Source organism: Erpetoichthys calabaricus, chromosome 8 (assembly GCF_900747795.2).
Source record: "Erpetoichthys calabaricus chromosome 8, fErpCal1.3, whole genome shotgun sequence".
Classification (NCBI taxonomy): domain Eukaryota; kingdom Metazoa; phylum Chordata; class Cladistia; order Polypteriformes; family Polypteridae; genus Erpetoichthys; species Erpetoichthys calabaricus.
The window spans coordinates 180,438,780-180,452,223 of record NC_041401.2 but is presented as its reverse complement, the minus strand read 5'-3'; the positions used below and the strand labels follow the sequence as shown (position 1 = coordinate 180,452,223).

The following is a 13,444-nucleotide window of genomic DNA, read 5'->3' as shown; positions in this document are numbered from 1 at the left end:
CATTTAACCAATTTGCCGTGCAATCGATCGACAATTTTCACGTTAATTTGTTTGACTTTATCGTTTCTCGGTGCTAGGATTGCCCGTGTACTCATTTCTTCTGCTGATAACCCTACGGGATGAAATTCTTCAATAAGATTTGGACAGAAGTCTTCTTTTATTGGGAACTTAAAGTGAGGAAAACGTAAAAATTTAAAAGAGCTGAGAGCGCAGGAACTGTGTCTGACAAAATCATTCACACGAATGAGAGGTGAGAGGACCGTGGGCTTGGGCCATTAATCGGAAATGGTTGAGAAGAGGGTGGAACCCCCGCTTACCAACTTGAAAAAATCTTTTGGCAATAGTCTTGTCTCATCTGAAGATTTTCTTTTATAATAGAGATATTTTGAATACTGTTTGCTGTTGCCCAGTGTTGGTCACCAATGGGGGAAGCTCTATCAGAATCTTTATGTCCATTCTCCACAAAAACATGAGATTAAAAATTTCTCAGTTGTCACTACAAACCACATGGGGTAAGTAAAACATTTGAAAAAAAGAAAAAAAAAATTTGGGTGGAGTATTACAAAACATTTTAAAAGTAAGTTCTCCCATGTTACACTTTTAATGTATGACTTTTTGCTACCAAATCGCCATTTTTAGATCTCTTTGGACTTATCTGGACTGCTCCCTGCAAGCCACAAGGGATATACTGTACAATGCTTTGGAATCTGAAGTCTACATAATTCTGTGAAAAGTTTGTTAAACATTACGTCATTTCCCAAGCCAACTTGTTGTAATACAAATGTTAGCCCCGCCTGTACTGGGTAAGTATCAGCCCTGGATGTGATGTTGGTCATTAATGGTATTGAATGAACATCACGTAGCAATAGTCTATGTAGTAAATGTTCATCTCTGCTTCACCCAAGGTTACCTACACCAGTTCTCCTTCCAGGACAAATGCATTTAACAAGGAAAATCCAACTTAGTAGAATGAACTCCATAAGTTCTGCTTTCACCTGAAGGAACTATCCACAAATATTTTTTTACTACATAAGGGGTTTAAAATTCAGGCCATCCATCCATTACTCCAACCTGCTTAAGTTAATACAATTCAGGATGTTGGAGCCTATTAAAGCAGGGGCAGGCACAGACCAGGAACCAAATTTGAATGGGGCACTAGTGCAATGCAAAGCGCACACACGCATAAAACCACCAGGCTAATCTGGAGACGTCAAAGATCTACAGTGCCCAGAGAAAAACTACAACAAAGGAAGAGCATTCAAATTCCACACAAAAGTGAACCCCCGTCTCTTGGAGCTATGAGCCAGCAGCTCTACTCACGACGACACTCTGGTACCCCAGAATTCAGCTATAAAAATTATTTAAATAATCAAATACTTGTGCTTCTTCACTTTTCTCAAAACTGCTTTGAGAAGGCGGAATTTTAACAACACTGTTAAGATCAGGCTGCGTAAGACAAACATTGCTCATTGTTAAAAACTAGCATGGGAGGCATGTTTTGACCCATCTGGTGGCCTTTGAACCATAAGAAGTGCTTGATAATGCAGCTGCACATTCCGAAATTCCTTAGGCCTCCCAGACAGTCCTCCTCCCCTGAAGGAGCCGATAACAGCAGTAGAAATCCACCTACCTGCGCTTCCAGTAGCGTTTTGTGAACATGCTGTCGGCATGGCAGGAGTTAACGGCCCACCCTACCAGTGGGCTTCCCTAAAACCATCAAGTCCCCCTTCAAATGGCCACTCTGGCTGCCGTACTGAACTGCTGACTGCCATGAGAAACAGCAAAGCAAGAAAAAAAAAAAAAAAAAAAAAAAGAGGAATCTCCTTCTTCACACTGGGGACAGCCTGTGAGGCACCACAGGAAGATCTCATCAATATGCAACTTGCCGGAGGGTAGAAGGTCGGGCCGACTCTGCCGCAGCACTTTTAACGCTTTGATTGCCCAGACATTAGGAATGCGGAATTGAGAATAAACACTCAGGAACTGAAAGCGTTGCCCGGAATGGATTCTGACATAATTGAAAAAAATGAAGGGAGCCATGCCTAATCATTACGTAACCCAAAAAAGGTGGTGCCTGATGCCAGCCAGCCAGCACTAGCCACAGACTAATGTGTGCTTCCTGCTCTCTTTTTTCTCTCTCTCTCTCTGTACTTCCTTTGCTCCTCTTTTTAATCCGAGATTGGCAAGCCGCATTTGGATAACAGGGGCAACCACCTGACACAGACCATGTGGGCTTTCCATAGCTAGAAGGAGCTGTTCTTCAGCACCAGAGGGACTCCAGAGCGGTGGGATTCGCCCGCATGCTGACCCTAGCAGACCACACATCTGCGTCCATATTTACTTGCTCATGTGTATATGCTAAGTGTGGCGATGATTATTCCGTCAGCCCAAAACCTCAGAGCCACACTACAGAAGAATTCATATTTTGTAAACTTTCATTCTGGGAGAGCATATTGGTGCACAGGTCACTGCAACCTCTGCACAGCTCCACTGACCTTTGGGTAGAGAATAGCTGGCTCTGTTATATTTACACTGAGCAGTTCAATAGTTAGATTGACATCTGTGCCAAAATGAATCATGCACTGCTGCACACATGGACATTCTGACACTATTTTATTTCAGAGTGAGAGCATTCAGTTATCCCCAAGGCCATAATAAATAAATCAACTGAACTTGTAGGACTGCTTCATTAGAGCAGCAAGTGCTTGAATGGAGCACACAAATGTTCACTACTTCACACCTGGTCAATTTAGGCTCATTAACACATACAATACAATAGCAAGTCTCTGAACTGTGGTTACAAAACAGATCTACTACCAGATAGCTGCATGTACACAGGTACTAGTGTTGCCTTTGGTACCAATACCAGCTCTTGGATCTCAATACTGGTATTAAAACAGTTCTGAAGCAATAAAACAGATAATTCGTACGCACACTTTACTGCTCGGCGCACAATCGTATGCCTTCTTCGTACATCAATGACAGGAGTCTCCTCTTTGAACCATCCAGCAAGTTTACCTTTATATATACTATATATTGCCAAAAGTATTGGGGCCCCATTTCCAAATCCTTGAATTCAGGAGTTCTAATCACTTCCATGGCCATAAGTATATAACCTCAAGCCCCCAGGCATGCAGACGGCTGATACAAACATTTGTAAAAGAATGGGTGGCTCTCAAGAGCTCAGTGAGTTCAAACGTATTACCGCGATAGGATGCCACCTGTGCAATAAGTCCATTCATGAAATTTCCTCGCTACTAAATATTCCACAGTCAACTGTTAGTGGTATTATAACAAAGCAACTGGGAACAACAGCAACGAAGTGGTAGGACACGTCAAATCGCAGAGCATGGACAGCGCATGCTGAGGTGTGCAGATGTTGCAAACTTTTTGCAGAGTCAATAGCTACAGACCCCTAAAAGCTCAAGAACAGTGCAGCGTGGAGAGAGAGCTTCATGGAATGGGTTTCCATGGCCGAGCAGCTGCATCCAAGCCTGACATCACCAAGTGCAATGCAATATGTCGGATGCAGTGGTGTAAAGCCCACCACCCGCCACTGGATTTGAGAGCAGTGCAGACGTGTCCTCTGGAGTGACGAATCACACAATCCAATGGACAAGTCTGGGTCTGGCAGTTGCCAGGAGAACATCACTCGCCTGACTGCATTGCGCCAAGTGTAAAGTTTGGTAGTGGGGGGATTATATGGGGTTGTTTTTCAGGGGTTGGGCTTGGCCCCTTAGTTCCGGTGAAAGGAACTCTTAATGCTTCAGCATACCAAGTCACTTTGGACAATTTCATGCTCCCAACTTTGTGGGAACAGTTTGGGTTTGGCCCCTTCCAGTTCCAACATGACAGCGCACCAGTGCACAAAGCAAGGTCTATAAAGAAATGGAGGAGCGAGTTTAGTGTGGCTGCACAGAACCCTGACCTCAACCTGATAGAACACCTTTGGGATGAATACAGCCGAGACTGCAAGTGAGCCAGGCCTTCTTGTCCATCATCAGTGCCTGACCTCATAAATGCTCTCTAAATACTGTATATTTAAATATGGTTTAGATATATATTTAAGGAGGACATGGGACAGGGCACAGAAGGGTCTGAATTGGCAAGCCCCCTCGGGCGACGCGAATTGTGTAGACACCAGCAATTCATGCTTGGAACTGGAGTCTCCTAGAGCAGCCTTGTCAGGTTCTAGGGGTGTTGCCAGGTGGTCCTGAAGGGATATGCGATCTGTGCTTTGTGGAACTTCCATTTTGTCCCAACGGGGTGCAGTAGCAATGGAAGTACCCCAAGTTATAAGAAAAAAAAGGAACTGCTCGACCTCATCCAGGCAAGCTGGAGATGGTTGTGAAGGACAGAGGAAGTGCCTAGAGAGGTGTGGAGAAGAAAGAAAGAAAAAAAGCAAAAGAAAGAAAAAGACAGAGACAAATACAGTAGATAGACAGACAGACAGGCATTATTTTGTGCTTGTGCCACTATCTGTTGGAAGCCTTTGTAATATACAGTGGACCCTTGACTTATGAACTCAATTCGTTCACGAGGGCTGGTTATAACTCAAGTTGGTTGTAAGTCAAGACTATTTTTCCCATAAGAAATAATGGAAATACCCATAATGCGTTCCGAACCTCCCACAGCAAGACTTACTTAACCTTTTCATAATAAAAAAAAGGGTTGTATAATGTGCATAATTTACCAAAACGCCAATAATTTTTCTAATGTACTAACCAAAAAGTTATAAAAAGTGCCTAGCCTACCAGAAACAACAATTTCATACTGTACTCACCATTTCATTTTCTTAATCTTTGGGTTGCAGGAAGGGAGGAGGAGGAGGAGAATGAAATGGAAGGTGGTTATTGTTTGGAAGGAGCCTCCTTATACAAATCTTTTCTTTGTAAAATTGTCGAGATGGTGGATTTCGACATGCTGTACATATTAGCGAGATCGGTCACATGAATGCTACTCTCATATTTCCGCACAATTTCCTTCTTTGTTTTGATTGTGATTGCTTTCTTTACCTTCATTACCTTCTCTTCCTTCCTTAGCAATTATCGAATTATATAAATCACTGCACTGACCAAAATTACGTCCACAAACACATGTATCTGGGCTCCGACTGACACTTACAAACGCTCTCGTCTGTTTGTTTACAATCGCGCAAGTGGATACACGTGACCGCATTCGGGTCGTAACGCAAGACGTTGGTCGTAATTCAAAACAAAAATTTTGGTCGTAAACCAAAGTTGTTCACATGTCAGGCTGGTCGTATATCAAGGGTCGACTGTATTTGTTTAATAAACACCTCCTGTCTGGGATTTGGGGTGCTGCAACTCTCTTGCTGGTCACAATATATAAATATATGTTATAGAGCGATTTGGGCCCCTTGGTAAATATAATTTGTATATTAAAATGAAACCGCAGACAGTTCCCCACCTTGGAGTTCTGATCACATTTAGAAACGACTGAGCTCGAGCTGCTTGAAAACTTCAATTTACTTCTAGTGCCAACATTAACAAAATGCTGGTTTGTACCGTTTTGAAAATTGAGTTTTTCTGCACTTTTTCAGTACTGATATACCGCACAACTCTAACATATAAATGCAATGCAAAAGGTAATCCAGCTAGAATAAGGCCTAAGTAGCAACAATACCTGGTTCACCACCATAACCCTGTCAATTTACATTCACTGAGCAAATTATTAGGACCATGTATATACCTATTTATCTATGCAATTATCTATTTGGCCAATCATATGGCAGCAGTGCAATGCATAAAAATCATGCAGATACTTGGCAAGAGCTTTAATTCATGTTAACATCAAACAGTAGTGCACCTGCGTCTTTTCCAGGTTCCCAAAATCGAGCAGCTACCGAGTTGGCAAAGTAGGATCCAGCATGAGTCAAACACATAACAAAAGAAGTTTCACAGCCCAAAGTTGTGTTATTTCTCTATGGCAAACTTACATAGGCTTCACGTAATACATTGAGTATGTTCTGTAAGTACACACCGTATGGTATGGTTTGAAACTGTTTAACCTCTATGCCTTACCAACTGCAAGGCAGATCATAAACTGGGACTAATCTGTAGTCAGCGGGATATGAAATAATTAGAATATTCCATTTATAGTTTAGCTTGTGGGGGTTATAATAGAACCTCTTATTGACCATGCACTAATATATAGGCAAACATTTTAACATACCTAAGAAAATGCTTCTATCAATTTAACATAAACTTACTAACTAACAAATGGCTCTTACAACCAGAATAAGGAAAACAGTAATTCAAGTGACTCTGACAGTGACACGATTATTGTTGCCAGACTGGTCGGTTTCAGTATTTCTGTAACTGCTGATCTCCTGGAATTTTAATGCACAAATGTCTCTAGAGTTTACTTAAAATAGTGTGAAGAAAAAAAAAAATCCAGTGAATGACAGTTCTGTATACGGAAACACCTTGTGGATGAGAAAGGTCACAGGAGTAATGCCAGATAGGATACCGTACCTCAGATAACCACTTAGTACAACTGAAAAGTACCTCAGAATGCACACAATGTCGAACCTTAAGGTGGATGGTCTACAACAGCAGACCACGTTGGGTTTGCACTCCTGACAGCCAAAAACAGAAAGCTGAGACTGCACCGGGCACAGGCTTACTAAAACAGGACAGCTGAAGACCGGAAAAAATGTAGCCTGATCTGACGATAGATCAATTTCCACTCAAGAACACAGATGGTAGGGTCAGAATTTGGCACCAACAGTAAGAATTCATGAACCCGACCTACTTTGTGTGAACAGACTAGACTAGTGAACAATGACAATGAGTTCAGTGTTCTTGAGTGACCTTCTGTGTCACCAGATTGAATCCAAATAAACACCATTAGCATGTGATAGGACGAGAGATTCACAGTATAAATGTGCCTGTGCAGCATTAACCAGATATTCCAAGGAATGTTTCCAACATTTGGTGGAATTTATACAACAAAAAAATGAGGGTATTCTGACAGCAAATGGAGGTCCTACTCAGTATTGGGGCAGTGTTCCGTTCCTAAAAACTTGTTCCAGGAGTGTATACACAGGTAACAAAATGGCCCATCCATACACTGTAGTCATGGAGGTCAGAATTAAATTGAAGTGGCCAGCTGTGGCACACAAGAACTTGAAGGGGAGCTCTTTTTCAACTGGTCCAAACTGCCAGGTTTTGAGCTTTGGAAAAATCAAGCACAAAATTGTAATATTTTAGAGAGAGAGAGAGAGAGAGAGATAGTGAAATATTTTTATGAGAGACCAGGAGAATAGTGCAGTCAAATTTCGGTCAAACTCATAACTAGTACTGTTGTCAAAGCTTATATACTAACCAAAAGTCAACATCTTAAAGCTAAAAATGTCGAGACACCAAATAAATCTTCACCAGAATAGCTAACCAAACACACACAAAGTTTATTCAAATCTTGAATAATAATGGGATGCATGTGCCTACCTTTATATGGCCAGTCAGATGACGTCATCCACAACGCATCCCAGGTCCTTCTGGGAAAGGATACCATGACAATAACTGACATGAAAAGTACACAAAAAAGGGCAACCACAACAAAAGAAAATGGTAATAAAATGTAAAGTTTTCACAAAGACCTTCCAGGACAAACTTTTACCATCAAATTCCTAGGGTAAGAAAACCCAAAATTGGATAAATACCTTTAATAAAATGGCTTCTGGATAATTGTTAAAAATGAAAGAAATCACCAGATCACAACAAAAATGGTGTGTGGGTTTCAATGATCACCTCCAATATAGCAAGCCTCATCCCCGAAGGGCGTCTGGACCTAGACTCAACAGACAGGCTTCCTGCCTGCACAGGCCCAGAAATGTAAAGCTTCTAAAGTTCAGAAAATATCAAAATGTCCACAAATGTCAAAAGGTGAGAGGGAACAACTGCAAAAACCTCTGGCAAATTGAAAACAAAGTTCCTTGAACACTTAAGAATTTGTTAATAAATTCCCAAAAAAGCGATCACAAAAGACAGGGTAAGAAACAGGAGCAGGAATGTATTTTGCCTGAAATGGCAAAAGCTAAAGCAATAATCGCAAAATTAGAATCTGTACCTTTCATGATAGCAGGGAATCGAAAAACAGAAGCACAAAATCACAAACAGAAATCAAAGGTCAAAAATGCAATGTCAAAGCTCAAGTATAACTGTCTCTTCCCTTTAAATATTATAACAGCTGCATAATCAGGTGGCCCCATCTCATCTGGCTCCACATAAAGGAGACAGGGCAGATAACTAAAACCACAAACTTAATACACAATTAACAAAAATTAATAGACATCACAATATTGCATAAATACAATACATACAAAACCAAAAACAGAGCTAACAACAAAATGTAATAAATTAAAAAAAATAATAAAATAAAACATACATGAGGCAGGGATGAGACCATGGCTGAAATATAACACCAAAATAATTAAGGCTGCTGTATGGCACATGGTAAAACTTATCAAGTACCAACATAGAGGAAATGCTAGAATAATGTGGTGGGTCTTTGGGTTTCAGAGTCAACAGGCATCCCTTAAGGGGTTTCATAATAGTTTTCATATAATAATACTAATCATTCTTTACATTTATATAGGACTTTTCTCACTACTCAAGTTTTTTTTTTTTTTTTTTTTTTTTTAATAGTGAGTGGGTAGCCACAACCACCACTAATGTGCAGCATCCACCTGGATGATGCGACAACAGCCATTTTGCACCTGTACGCTCACCACATATTAGCTTTTAGGTGGTAAAGGAGATGAGAAACAGTTAGCTAATTAAAGACAGGGGATAATTAGGGGTCTAGAATGACCAGATCACCGTGGGCAATTTAGCCAGGACATCTGCATACATCCTGCTCTTTATGAAGGCTGCCCAGGGATCTTTTATGACCACAGAGAGTCAGAACCTCAATTTTATGTCTTATCTGAAGGACAGCACTATTTTTCCAGCACAGTGTCCCCACCACTGCACAGGGGAATTGGGGTCCACATTCAGACCACAGGGTAAGCACCCCCTGCTGGCCTCACCAATACCTCTTCCAGCAGCAACCCAAGCTTTTCCTGGTGGGTCTTCCATCCAAGTACTAGCTGGGGCCGAACAGGCTTAGCTTCAGATGGATAACATCTTCTGAAGTCCATGTGGATTTCGTATAACCAAGCAAGAGTGCAATCAACCTTTAGATCTCAACAGATATTCCACTTATAAACTTCTGATAATTAATGATTTCTAACAGTAATGTCACATTCTCATTGAGCTCTTTCACGTTAGTAGGATGTGCTACAAGTTATGGAGAAGGACAGCTTTCAAGCTGACTTTTGTGGAGTCATTGAGCAAACACCACTCATCCATACTGTGTTCATGGCCAAGAGTATATTTGAAAAATATATATTTATATACTAATATTTTTATCCAACAATCACATTAAAGGGTGAAAACATAAATGTGGTGTTAAATGAAAACTAAACCTGATAGAAAATAGTATGACTTCATATTTGGACTCATTTAGGATATCCACCACAATCCTTGGAGTAAAATTGTTGTCAACCAGTGATATCTGACAAACAAAAGAACAGAGCCATCAAGTGGTGATCTGCTGTAAGTGCAGTTGTCACTGCCTGGAATTTAGGAAAAAGTTCTACGAAATCGGGGAACAGCCTTTCTAAAACCTATGGATAAGCAGCTCAACCATGCAAAAGTACAGCAATTAATAAGCTACCGTTTTATAATGAAATGTAAAAAATAAAAATGAAAAAGGTCATCAAATGGTTGTAAGAAAAACTGATAAGATCATGCAACTTGGAAAAAAATAATAATGTTTTAACATTATAATACATAGGATTAGAAAGAGAAAAATCACTAGAGCTAGACTGTATGTGATGGACTGACCCCCCCGATTAGATTTGGTTTCTGCATTGCACCAGTGACCTCAGGATCATCTCTTTGTACCTACAGCGCTACAATCAGGTGAGCAGGTTCAGTAAATGGGTGGATGGATAACCTGAATTGACGTTTTACAGGAGAAAGCCATCATAAACATTCGAGAGCCCACTCTCATTCAAAGGAGTCTGATCTTTCTCTATCACCTCTAACTTTTAAGCCTCTGCCTTCTATAACTATCAAATATGAACATAAGGAAAGAAGAGAAAAAGAGAGAAGAAAAAGAAAGATATAAAAGCATTACTTACTCATCAGTTGGCTTCAAGTCTGTCACATCTTCCAAAGGAGCAGGAAAGAAAAAAAAAAACGGATATGAGATCATATGAGATATGAGGAAAACAGTAATAAAACATTGACTAGCTGTGTATTCTGATTGTGCAGCTTTATTTGTTTATCATGGCACCTTTTGTGGGAAAGACAATCTAGAGACAGAGCTAGCTATTTGCTTAACCGAAGTCCCATGCTAACAAGCCCAGTCTCTGTTCGTGCATACACGTCTTCCCCGGACAGGCTGTTATGAACCTGTGATTTTAAGCTTCTATTTTTAATCATTTAGTCACACAGTTAAAAAAAGAAAAGCATTGCTTTCATCTGGCCTTGCCATGTATTGGCACCTTGTCCAGGGATGGTTCCTGCACTATGCCCAAATCTGCAAAGATAGGCACTGGGTCTTGGTAACCCCAAACTGGACAAGAAGGTTAGGAAATGGATAGACCTATCAACAGATGACAATCAAAAGCATTACACCACATTTGTGATTTGAACATCACTCTGGAGAAATCATAAATATCTCAAATTAGAAATCATTATCTCGAAACATGCATGGAGGCATTTTCTGAACCTGCTTTTTCAATTACAGAGATGACATCTTACCTGAAGAAGGGGCTTGAACTGCCTTGAAAACTTGCATATTGTAATCTTTTTAGTTAGCCAATAAAAGGTGTAATTTTGCTTGGCTTCTCAGAGTCACTTGCAGTTAGAGCTTGTACCATCATTCACAGGGCAGAAGCGCACAATGGTCAGTATTGCCAGTCCATCACTGGGCATACTCACTTAAACAAAGCCACAGTTCCAACACACAGTTGACAAGCTTTGTCCCCTCATAACAATTCAAAAACAGATGTGCCACACAATTAAAAAAATGCTGCGCTACTGTCAGGACTGCCAGCAGGGAATTTGGGCAGAGTATAAGCAAGCAGGTGTTGCACTCAGTTTAGTCTCCCTTGTCCCCAAACCCCCAGGCAAAAATGTCAATCAAATCTTGAAATCTATGATATTTCACAATCAGACTTGCACAGAAGTCCAGACAAGACCTCAACGTTGTCTACGGATCATTGCAAGGTCAAAATGAGTGGTGGCTCTGAGGCTAGGGATCTGCACTGGCAATCGGAAGGTTGCCGGTTCGAATCCTGTAAATGCCAATAGGGACTCTGCTCTGTTGGGCCCTTCAGCAAGGTCCTTAACCTGCAATTGCTGAGCGCTTTGAGTAGTGAGAAAAGCGCTATATAAATGCAAAGAATTATTATTATTATTATTAAAATACCTCTGCCTGCAACAAGGAACCCACATGAACGTGCATTTCTGCGACTAATTCACAGGGGACAGTTGTGCGTGCAATGCTTGAATCTTTTCATATTATAGAACAGAATAAATGACAGAACACTACAAGACGCTGATTGCACCACAATAAAGATGGAAAACGTTCCTCACTCAGTTCTGCCAAATTGCAACGCAGCCTCAGGTTGGGAGCCCCTTTTTTAAGACAAATTAAGAAATTCAAATATTAATCTGTTTTAATCACGCTGAGTGTCAGCGTTATGGAGGCTGCTATTGTAACCGATTCACACCTTACAATGCTACAAAGTTAATCCGCGGTAAATCTGCAAAAAAATCGACTCGTATTTAAAGTATTATTTTTAATTCGGTAATCTGATAAAACTTGAAATTGTATAACTATGAGTCACAAACCCAACGTAAATCACTTCAGTTTCTGAATCTATAGCGAGCACATCATATTTGCTTTAAAAAATTTTACGCCATGAGTAATAAACGTAAACACGCTTCATATGATGTTCAGCAAAAGCTGGATGTCATCGAAAGAATACAAAACGGCGAAACTCGCATTTAAGTAAGCAGAGAGTTAGGGGTACCTGAGTCAACACTACGCGGATGGATCAGAGATGAAAACAAATTAAGAACATTTCTTGATGAGCTTGATGAAGGTGGTTTAAGACGTAAGAGAGCCAGAACAGCAAAAGATCCAGAATTAGACAAAGCAACTTTTAATGCATTTTGTGAGGCTAGAAACAATGGTATTCATTAATTTCATTATTTATTGTAATTTATGCATTATCAAAAAATATTTAAGCCGCGGACCACCTAAGCCGCGGTTAAGCAGTTTGGACCCCAATCACCATGGCTTAATGGCCCTACACTGTATTTTGTTGTTACTCTGCTAGGCTATGACAAATATGTTCTGTGATTTTTCAGGTGAGGAAAACAGAAGGTTTCTAGTAAAGGTATTTCTTCTCACTAATCATGGCACAGAATGTGGCAACAATGTTACATCTTTCTAGCTTTTGGAAATCTTCCTTTTACAGATTTATTCTTTCAGAACTCTCGCCTCTCTAGATTAAACGGGTCATCCAATGCCACCCACTATCCACAAGTGGTCAGCTGCCACTCAGTTGGCATGACTATGGACCAGTGACCTTTTTTTCCCCCTTTCCTCTTACTTATTCACAGGGGTTTGTGAACTGGGAGAAAAGATCTTTTTATAATTTCTGATTTGGACTCCACTAGAAATGTTTCTTATTCGTTGTTTTATTTTATGTCCAGTCAGATTTTCAGAGCATTGAAATTGAACTAGTCAAATCCTAAAAAGAAATAACTTTTATTTTTACATGATCATGCTGCAACTTGGTTTAGAAGAATTGAATTCAAGAAAATGCTCACTAAGTCAGAAAAGGGCATGTAAGAGTCAAATGACAGCCATAATTCATGTGTTACAGTATTTACCTGCATCATCCCCCTGACCAGCAGAGGACACTGTGGGAGACTCCATCGGAGTTTCTGCTGGGGCCAGCTCAGCAGCAACCTCATCATGGCCCTTCCCTTCATGCCCATTCTCCTGAAGGCTCAGTTCCTCCTGCTCGCTTCCACTGTCATCAAAGTCAAATTTTTCTCCATTTTCTTCATCCTCTTCTTCCTCTTCCCCTTCTTCCTGCTCTTTCTTTTCATCGGAGGGTACGGCTACAGCAGCTGCCATGGGCCCCTATGAAAGAAACGGATCATTGAGGACACCTCAAAAACCTTGTCATCTGAACAAAGATGGGGCAGATTGGTACAGGGATTAACAGACTAGCCAGCTGGTGCAAATATGAAGTTGAGGGGAGGTGGGGTGCAAAGTACAAATTTAAAAGGATGAAGGGGGAATGAGGGAAAAGTATGACAGTGAAGGGGTTGGGTTGGACAATTTC

The 13,444-nt window shown here is 40.6% G+C and overlaps 1 protein-coding gene across 2 annotated transcripts in view; it reads right to left on the bottom strand.

The window, feature by feature from the left end:
• The window catches only part of LOC114656352 (rho guanine nucleotide exchange factor 10-like protein), a 273,754-nt gene that overhangs the window by 197,999 nt on the left and 62,311 nt on the right, over positions 1 to 13,444 (bottom strand). For both annotated transcript variants that reach the window (XM_051930746.1, XM_028807943.2), the window contains exons 2-3: positions 12,984 to 13,239; positions 10,214 to 10,241 (exon numbers count right to left, since the gene is read on the bottom strand). In XM_051930746.1, the coding sequence (XP_051786706.1) occupies positions 10,214 to 10,241; positions 12,984 to 13,233 (278 nt within the window). In that variant the 5' untranslated portion in view covers positions 13,234 to 13,239. The remainder of the gene's footprint in view (positions 1 to 10,213; positions 10,242 to 12,983; positions 13,240 to 13,444) is intronic.